General features: G+C 41.0%; 3 protein-coding genes across 8 annotated transcripts; 2 read left to right on the forward strand and 1 right to left on the reverse strand.

The window, feature by feature from the left end:
* The first annotated feature begins 344 nt into the window (after positions 1–344).
* LOC6534774 lies at positions 345–4,081 on the forward strand. Its single transcript, XM_002095413.4, has 4 exons — positions 345–645; positions 701–1,056; positions 2,476–2,652; positions 3,651–4,081. Exons 2-4 carry the CDS (start codon positions 735–737, stop codon positions 3,836–3,838), a joined length of 687 nt encoding a protein of 228 aa, XP_002095449.3. The 5' UTR covers positions 345–645; positions 701–734; the 3' UTR covers positions 3,839–4,081.
* Positions 4,040–7,240, reverse strand: LOC6534775 (L-threonine 3-dehydrogenase, mitochondrial). Its single transcript, XM_002095414.3, has 6 exons — positions 7,024–7,240; positions 5,686–5,935; positions 5,395–5,521; positions 5,189–5,336; positions 4,564–4,669; positions 4,040–4,503 (listed from the first exon to the last, which is right to left on the reverse strand). The coding sequence occupies exons 1-6, from the start codon at positions 7,181–7,183 to the stop codon at positions 4,185–4,187; spliced, it is 1,110 nt and encodes a 369-aa protein (XP_002095450.2). The 5' UTR covers positions 7,184–7,240; the 3' UTR covers positions 4,040–4,184.
* Positions 7,241–7,873: 633 nt separating this feature from the next.
* On the forward strand, positions 7,874–9,484 carry LOC26534730. 6 transcript variants are annotated; one of them, XM_015195347.2, is made up of 5 exons: positions 7,919–8,284; positions 8,381–8,543; positions 8,606–8,737; positions 8,791–9,092; positions 9,146–9,484. In XM_015195347.2, the coding sequence occupies exons 2-5, from the start codon at positions 8,511–8,513 to the stop codon at positions 9,414–9,416; spliced, it is 738 nt and encodes a 245-aa protein (XP_015050833.1). In that variant the 5' UTR covers positions 7,919–8,284; positions 8,381–8,510; the 3' UTR covers positions 9,417–9,484. The 6 variants fall into 6 exon arrangements, with proteins under 6 accessions (XP_015050831.1, XP_039229743.1, XP_015050833.1 ...); XM_039373810.1 differs by having other exon boundaries at positions 8,265–8,281; positions 8,381–8,459; XM_039373809.1 differs by having other exon boundaries at positions 7,913–8,284; positions 8,381–8,737.
* The last annotated feature ends 10 nt before the right edge of the window (positions 9,485–9,494 follow it).

Raw genomic sequence — 9,494 nt, forward strand, 5'->3', positions numbered from 1 at the left:
ATCGTTGGTATCGTTTTATTTAAACATTTTAATTTTACACGACTTTAAAATTTTTTTGTGCAGATATTTATATATTTGGAATAAAATTGTGAACATTTATTTTTTTAAATATATACATGTTAAAATAATTTAAAATTTTAGTATTGAAGAAATTTATTATTAATTTTCATGGTCAAAACTGAGATTCAGCATGGTGTTTATGAACTAAGTAATTTATAATTTCGTTCCTTGTAAAATGTGTATAAATGTGCTATTTCTGCGACCACAACTGTATAATCGCTGCTTCTCTAGTATTTTTCTCCAGCGCCGCACGCTATATTGCGACATCAGCAGTGTGGTCACACTGGAGCGAAAGGAAAACAAAAAAGCAATCGTGAATCGAAAGGCGCACGCGGCAAAATGTAAAACTTGCTTATTGGTTTATTTTTAACAGTTGCCGTCACCGCATTTACAGTCGCATTTTGGCCGATTGCTCGCGCGCCTCGCTTGCGTGTGTTAATTTAATTTTTTCAGCCATTTTAGCAACTGCTGCGTAGACTGGGCGGTTATTAAGCCGACAGAGCCAGCAAAATCCATATTGCATACAAATACGATTACAACTCGGAAAAAAATACGCGCCTGCAGTTTGCGGAACGATTTCGTACAGTACAGTACTGACGCAAAGGCGCGTTTGTTCCGAATTTACTGTACTCGCTTTTAGATTTTTGGGGAAATTCCACTGCAGCTGGCGCGCGATGGTTTTGACGAATTTCGAGTGCTGGGCACATGGTGATCCGTCGTCGTCGGCCGCCACTTTCGAAACCGGAGCGGTGCGTCCTTCGATGGATCCGTTCAATCCACGTGCCGTCACCTTTATGACCGACGCCAACAACAATAGCGATGGCAATCATCTTGTGGGACAACCGATGGCGGCCGTCATTCCCCAGGAAGTCCTGCGCTGCAAGAAGCGTCTAAACCCCGCTCATAATCCTGTCGGGGATCTGGACACGGACCAACCGGTGTACACCAAGAGATGTCGCTACGACGAGTCCGACTTGGCTGCCCAGTACTGCAATGGTAAGTAACGCAAAGCTACAATTAGGCGCGAGCATGTTATTTAAAATTATCAAACTGTTTATGTGTTGTATTATGTATATTTAACTCACTTCAACAATTGCGCATAGAATCTTATATTCCCAATAAATATATTTATCGTTAGGAGGCTTTTCCAAATTTTTCATGATTGGTAAGCAACTCTAGAAAACAATAGGAAATTTTTTAAATATTTGTCTCAATGATTTACTATTAATGTTGACATTTTCATAGTGTCTCAAACTTTTTTGAACGTCAATTTAACTCTTGCTATGAAATTAAAATTATAATTATAGTTTTAAAGAGTATTGAAGGCATTTTTACGCAATTGAATTTAAAAACCGGAACACACCAAATGATTTAAGCTGTAATTTTCGTTTATAGTCTCGACCTTGGCTCTTATGGCAGCGTATTTAATTGTCGTTGCGTGAAAGTGTCGTAAAACTTGTAAATTTACACAATTATCTCTGACCTTGCGGCCCATTTCTTTTTCCTTTTGGCTCCCGGTGACCTGCGTTATCAGTTTTCATTTATTGGGTGCAATTCGGTCTATCTCTGACATACAGAAGGTACCGGACTCGAAGCGATAAGCACTTGACAGCCGCTTAAAATTTAGCAAAGAAAAACCGGTTTGACTAAGTCATTATATGCATAAATAAATACATATATCGGTGTGTTTGCCCGACTAAGCAAAACACACGAGGGGAAGTTGGTGATAAGCTGGAGGGGCTGTGGAGATGACTGGGTCAACAGAGTGTTACTATTCTTCTTACACCGCCAGTTTAATCAATCTGCATTCGCAAACAATAGAAGAAAACAAAGGGAGAAGACCGTGTGGGAGTAAATATATACAGCCGGTAAAAAAAATGTGTATATCTGCGCGAGTGAATCAATAATCTATACGCTTTCAGTGGATATAGTCGCTTTTTACATGCGTTTTTAGCCATATATATATACACATGTAAATATATTATTAATGGTTTACAAAATTTAAAATATTTTTTATTAAAAAAAAAACATATTTTTGCTATTATGACTATTTCTAATTAAGTGCTGTTAATCTGTGCACTCAGTTTTGCCTTCGTTACCTTATAGTTTCCGATTGTGTTGATAAGGTTTCAGCACAAACAAAAAGCATAGAAAAAGAAACTAACTAACGAAGATAAGAAATGACAACACACTGCTCTGCTCCGAATTGGTTATAAATAAACGATCGGTAATTGGGCCAAGCATCGATAGTGTCAACGTGTAGCGTTGCATTGCCGTTGCACTAAAAAAAAAATGGGGTATAGAGCTTAATTTATACTTAAAACTTTTCGTCATGTGGATGATTAGATGAATATTATTATATTATAAAACATTTTATGTGTAATAGCACTTACTAATCGGTTTCTCGTCTTGCAGATTTCTTTTCGTTGCCTGCCACACAAATAATTGGAACGCAGGCCTCTCTGATGGATTACGAGATGCAGGCCACCGGCGGCATGATGATGGAATCGGAGACGAGTTTTCCAGCACAGCAACATCAACAGCCACATCCACAGCAGCAGCACCATCAACGCATTCATCAGCATTATCAAGGTCATTTGCATCGCGCAAACCGTGATGTGAGTCGTTGCATGATGTCGCACATGATTTAGGGGCCCTCGTTCACAAAAACGTAAAATGTATATAACCCGAAACATGTACTCTAGCTGAGAAAAGCGCACAAGAAACACATGCAACAGTTCACCGAGCGACGCGTCTCTCTTTATTTGCTAAACAGCCGACAATGTATCCAAAAATTGTTCGCATATTACTTAGAAACCAAATTTACCCAAACAAGCAATTGAATTGAAAATACCCGCAATGCACATACTTACCATATACCAAAAAACTGAAATTTGTAAAAATAACAATCAGCAAACGACTCAGCCAATAAGTATTCTGTATAAATTGTTAAACTCACATACCATTGTACAAACAACAGCTTAGTCGAACATTTACAGCGTTTATAAACTGTACTTAATTACCTAAAGAATTGAAATACTTAACGTAATAGTAAGACCTGCGAAACCTTGCAATCAGAATATACAAAAGCAATATATTTTAAGTGAAATGTTCAATCAGCCTGGAGCGATTGCTTGGAGCCTTCACAAAGTGTATTTAATATGTGAAGTTGGCTGATGTGCAACAATAGTCGTAAATTTATTTGTAAGGTGTACTACCATAAGTTCAAATTATTATCAACATATGCTAACGGTGTATTGATGACTTAGTACCTTAAGACCGCGCTAAACACTTTTTTTTATCTATTTTTGCACTCGTATATTTGCAATAAACTCAAAAGCTACCACCGATTCTAATATAAATTCTTTTGAACTTAAACGATATTTTTATATGTGTACATCTCTTTTTTTTTTATTAGAATCGAAGTTTAAGCTAATTAAGTTGTTGGAAAAAGAAACTCAGCCAACTTTAAAAGCGCAACAAACAAATAACATGATGAAAACACTTTGTGGAAGAACCCAACGGCAAACGCGATTAGCCAAGCTAGCGACCCAAATTGATAGACAACTCTCCAATCTGCTCGTTTACAGAATCCGCAGAGCAACGAGTGCCGCCCTTGCAGCAAAAGGCAAGAAAATCTAAAGATCCTATTGGCAAAATCAAATTAAAGCCGATAGGCAGCGAAGCCGAAGCGGACTTGTATATAGCCACACACGGCGGTAGTTTGCATCACTTTCGTGGGCTCGGCGGCTCGGAGCTAGAGGAGTCTGATATATGATAAAATGACTCGAAACAAGCACTGTACTTCCTAACCTAAGTTGTAATATAAGCTGTCGCATGTCGCAAACTGAAGGTGCTTACCCATAGTATTTGAGTTCAAATAAACTAAACCATAAGCTATCATGCGAAACTCACATCAAAAAAAGATGAAGTATTCCATGCGGTGGAGAACTAATGGAGTTGTGTGATCACATTACAGTTTCCCTTTCCAATAAATGCCTTACTGTATTTTAAAAGGTAATGGTACAGTGGTTTGTGTTGCTATTCACTAGATAAATGCAGTGTTAAATGCGATTGAATTTCATTACTTAGCAATACTAGATGCGGTTGTTTGATCCCACGTATTAGATCTGCAGAGTTTGCTGCTCTGGCTGCACATTGATGTAGTTATCCTGCACGTCCTTGATCATGAAATCCACCAGGTTGACCAGGTCGTACTTGTGCTGCCAGTGCCAGTCCCTCCGCGCATCAGAGTCATCAAACACCTGCGGCCAGGCGTCTGCGATCAACTGGCGGCTGTCCGGCTTGTAAGTCACGTGCAGATTGGGCACGTGCTTGCCCAGCTGGGCGAACAGCTCCTCGGGAGTGAAGGACATGGCGGTCACGTTGTAGACACGGCGCTTCAGCTGCTCATTGGGTGCACGCATGAACTCCAGGAGAGCTCTAATGAGAGAGATCATTAATAACATGGAACTGACTCAAGTAAATACTCTATGTACTTACCGCAAACAATCTTCAATATACATCATGGGCAGTCTTGTGTCAGGACGCAGGTAGCAGGTGTACTTTCCATGTCGCAGGGCTTCATGGAAAACGGCCACTGCGTAGTCTAAAAAGAGAACCCGAAAATTCGAAACCTTTAATGCGATAGAAGTTTAAAATGTTTTAAGTATTAGGAATTAATTTAGATACTCAACAAAAGAGTTTAAAGAAATGATTTCATTTATTTATCCGTATACGTAATTTGTTAAGAATGCAAAGGAAATTGATGCACACTAGCTTTCCCTAAAGTGTAATAAGCATTATGACTGCACTCATGAGTGAAAGCATTGTAGAGGCAAGCAGTAGAGGAGACTTAGACAATCTTAAAGTTAATCAGTTTAATCAGAGGAAAAGTTAATATGGGTCACTAGGTTTGCGGCACCCACTGCATGCTGTACGAATTATGGCCATTGTCATGCTCTTTGATTATCATAAACTATCGTCAATTGAGGCATTTATAATACGAAATTGGATTAAATAAAGCTTGAAGTGCGCTTGACGACATGGTTTCAACGGATATCTCGAAGAAATTTCCCCGAAGATGGATGTGCTTGAGTCCCCCTAGCAATGATTGGTGATTAAATACCTGTGGTGCCTCCGCCCGGCGGATCACTGGAAATCACTCCAGGGAAGCGCAGGCATCTGAAGTCCAGTCCAAACTTGTGGTAGTAATATTCGCCAATTAGCTCAGCGTGCACCTTGGAAACGCCGTAAATGGTGCGCGGCCGTTGGATCTGCGGAACTGGGTTCTTAATATCGAACAAACTTCTGGCTGGGAAGTGGTGAACCTACCGTAATATTGGGCGTGGGATTGCGCGGACTGTCGGGACCAAAAGCTCCGATTGTGCTTGGCACGAAGATGCGGAGCTTATACTGCTTCGCCAGCTCGATGACGTTGTGAACACCCTCGATGTTGACCCTGTGATGGGACTGGTATTAGTGGGTATGCTTACTAATAAAAAGGTATAGGGGTTATTATGCAACAAGAGGCGTAGGATTGGACAGGACTTTACTTTTTTTAGAAGGGATATAGGATCACATATATTTATGGAAATCGAAACTGGTATTTAATAGATATCCTACCGCACAGCCAGTGGAACATTCTGTTCCCCCACTGCACTCAGCAGAGCCGAGAAGTGGATCAGCCAGTCGATACGATGGTCCACAACGATCTTCTGGAGGCCCTTAAAGTCCAGGATGTCGGCAAAAATGTAGGGACCATTCTCCAGAACCGACTGACTGGGCTTTATAATGTCCGAGAGAATCACATTGTGGCTACCATACTGCGTCCGCAGAAGTTTGGCGCATTCGATTCCCAACTGGCCCAAGCCACCTGAAAAAAATGAGAAGCTCTGTTAATCTCACTGCGTCATATATATCATAGCATTCTTTCAGGCTCCACAGTTTTCGGGCCAACATTTTGGTACATCTATCGTGTTGGGGCGCATTATAATAAGGACATTATTTTCACCATGCACAGGTATAGGGAATATGTACTGTATAAAACTGTTCAGCAAACTAGGATCTCAACCGCGTTTATATGGCACTGGTTCACTATCTGATACCCGTTACTCAGCTAGTGTAAGTGCGAAGGACAGTTTTTGGCGGTTTGTGGGCGTTAGAGTGGGCGTGGCCAAAAGTTTTTTGGCAAATAGATAGAAATTTACAAGACTAATACAAAACTGAAAAAATATCAAAACATTTTTCAAAAGTGTGGGCGTGGCAGCTTTGGGCGGTTTGTGGGCGTTAGAGTGGGCGTGGCAATAAGTTTTTTTGCAAATCGATAGAAATTTACAAGACCAATGCAAAAATGAAAAAATATTAAAACATTTTTCAAAAATGTGGGCGTGGCAGTTTTGGGCGGTTTGTGGGCGTTAGAGTGGGCGTGGCAACCTGAATCGACAAACTTGCGCTGCGTCTATGTCCCTGGAGTCTGTATACTTAATCTCAACTTTCTAGCTTTTGTAGTTCCTGAGATCTCGACGTTTATACGGACGGACAGACGGACAGACGGACGGACAGACGGACGGACAGACGGACATGGCCAGATCGACTCGGCTACTGATCCTGATCAAGAATATATATACTTTATATGGTCGGAAACGCTTCCTTCTGCCTGTTACATACTTTTCAACGAATCTAGTATACCCTTTTACTCTACGAGTAACGGGTATAAATATTATATTATTTTCCTGGGGTTATTTTTGCTGACGCTCTTACTGATAACTATGAAGCACAGATCCTATTAAGCTTACAACGGATGTAAAACTAGCAAAAAATGTCACAAAATATTCAAAAGCATGTATGAACTGGTGATGACTTTTATTTACACGTGTCCACCATTTGAAAATATGATAAATTATGTCCGATCGCCCTTGAACGCGGTTAAATATAGCAGATCCACGTGGCGCGGCGACTGACCTGTGATGAGAATTTTGGGTGGCCTGCTCTCGCGGGGAACTTGGTGAAACGCACGAGGCTGGAGGAGCTGGCTAGCGATCGGGGCTATCCTGGGAATCGGAATCGGAATCGAAGTGGGAGCTGGGGCCAAAGCCAGGCTGGCGAGGCATTTGCGAAACATTTTCCGGGCTGGTCTCTCGATTCGCGACGAGCGCTGCCAGCGAGCTACGATTTTGAACTGATTTCGAAATTCGCAAAATATTTTTCAGCAGGCCCTCAACATAGCACTTTATTTCCGCTATATGTTTCGTACGTACGTATATATCGCCTGAGCTCTCGGATCCCGTCGGCTCCAATCGTTGCGTCTGGTCGCTTAGTTACTTGGTCAATTGGGTTAGTGAGTGTTAGTTGGCAGCCAGTCAAATTCATTATGAGATGGGGATGGGAATGGGACTGGGAATTGTCGCCATGGCGCACCGATTTTGTTTGGGGCCCCGAGAGATTCAATAAAAACGAAAGCAAATTATATGGAGGAGGCCCGCCAATTGACAACAACAAAAACAGTGACAGTCGCCTCAGTTGGGTGGCTTTCCTTTTCCGTGGCGGGGCATGCCTAAATCTGTGCAAATATGTACACATGTTGCGTGAGGCGGGTGGTTATGCAAGCCCAGGCGGGATCTACAGGGTGCTCTTTAGCCGGGTGCTCGGACAGGCCCCTCTTTTCTAGGGGGCCAATCCAGGCGGTGTGTCTGTGTCGATGACTCGAAGGCTTCTTACCCATCAGTAGACATAAAGCTACTGTAACACAAGAAAGAATTTTCTATTACTCTAACTATGTAACTAAGAAGACTTGTTTAGAAATGTAATCGCAGCAAACAAATCATACAACTTAAAAACACAAACAGTATAACAGACATATACCCAAAAAGATGCCAGAGAAAGAAGATCGTCCGATCCTAATGATAAGTGATCCCTTCATGCGCCGCAAATCAAATTAACCTTGGATGGAACTCAGTGCGAAATTCAGTTTCGCTGACAGTGAACCGAAATCCCTCGGCGGGGGTCAGTCTGAAGTGGATTTCAATTAGCGGGCAAGACATGTTAATCCGAGCTTAAATCGAACACGTGGAGTGTCCAGATAGTAAAGTGCAATAAATTAGCACTAGCTGAGATGACTGACTAGTTTCTGACTAGTGTCTTATCTGGTCTGGTTGCAGTGGGGTGCAAATCGGCCCTGACAACTGCGTGACGCATAAAGATGGATTGGCTCGGGGAAAATGTAGTAAATATTATGCATATAGAACTAAAAATATTTTTATATTTGTGCCTGACAAGAGAAAAACAATAACAGCTGAAAATTTCACTTTTCTTCTTGCAGGCTGTGCACCTATTGCTTTTCTTTTTCTTTTCTCTTTTGGAAAAACAAAGTTGACAGTCTAGAAAATCTTGTCAATATATGTATATTTGTGAAATAAGCACCCAAGTATTATACATATACGCACATACATATGCTGCTCTTTCTGGTTTTCCTTGCTTCCAGAGTAACTTAAAATATAAAAAAAAGAAATATATAAGAATAAATCCTTTATGTTACTTCTACCAGCCTTGCTTGGGATATTATGATATCATCAAGAGTGAAGTGCTCACCGCCCACAACGAACACCGTAGGACTTGGACAGTTCCAGAGTTCATCGAATCGGAGGAACTCTCCCAGGAGGCTCGCGAGTATGCAATTGTATGAATGAATTAATTTATTTTTATAGATAACTGAAAAATCATTATACACAGCATCTGAGTACCTTGAATATACCAGATCAAATACTGTACGAGCAAGCTAGGAAACAAAATATTCGTGTGGATCACCTGGCTTATCCCGTATCGGATTCGGAGTTTGAAATGTTTTCAGAGAACATTTGCGAATTTCAAAAAAACGTGTGTGTTTATTATTGGGCTACTGAAGGAGCAGTTTCCTATGGCATTGCAAAGGAGCGTAGAACCGAAGTTGAACAATCATTGGCTGATAAATTCTCGGCCATCACGTGGAAAACAACGACAGAAATCGGTGTTGGATGGGCACCAAAAGATCGATCGTGAGTAAAGTGTGAATTTCCCGCTTCACTGACAATAGAGACATATATTGCAGAAAAAAGAACGGACGAAAGATATTGGTTGTGCGGTACAGTCCAGCAGGAAACCAGCCCGGAGAGTACGAAAACAATATAGAAAACCCCGAATTCCTGGAATACTTTAACATGCCAGCAAGGGAGGAGCCTGATACAGCGCACAGTCACAACAATTCGGCTAAATTAAGTAATGGTGTAGTAGATGTGCTAGTTTATATTTTGTTTTTCGTCCTAGCCAAACTAGAATGTGACTTTAAGTGCACTGGTAATTCCTTTCTTATAAGCGGTTGAAACCGAACCATGTAAAATTCATAATTGAGTAAAGATTGTTGGGTTTATCACATTATATGCCAAAATTAGCACTTGGCC

This window comes from Drosophila yakuba, chromosome 3L (assembly GCF_016746365.2).
Source record: "Drosophila yakuba strain Tai18E2 chromosome 3L, Prin_Dyak_Tai18E2_2.1, whole genome shotgun sequence".
Classification (NCBI taxonomy): Eukaryota; Metazoa; Arthropoda; class Insecta; order Diptera; family Drosophilidae; genus Drosophila; species Drosophila yakuba.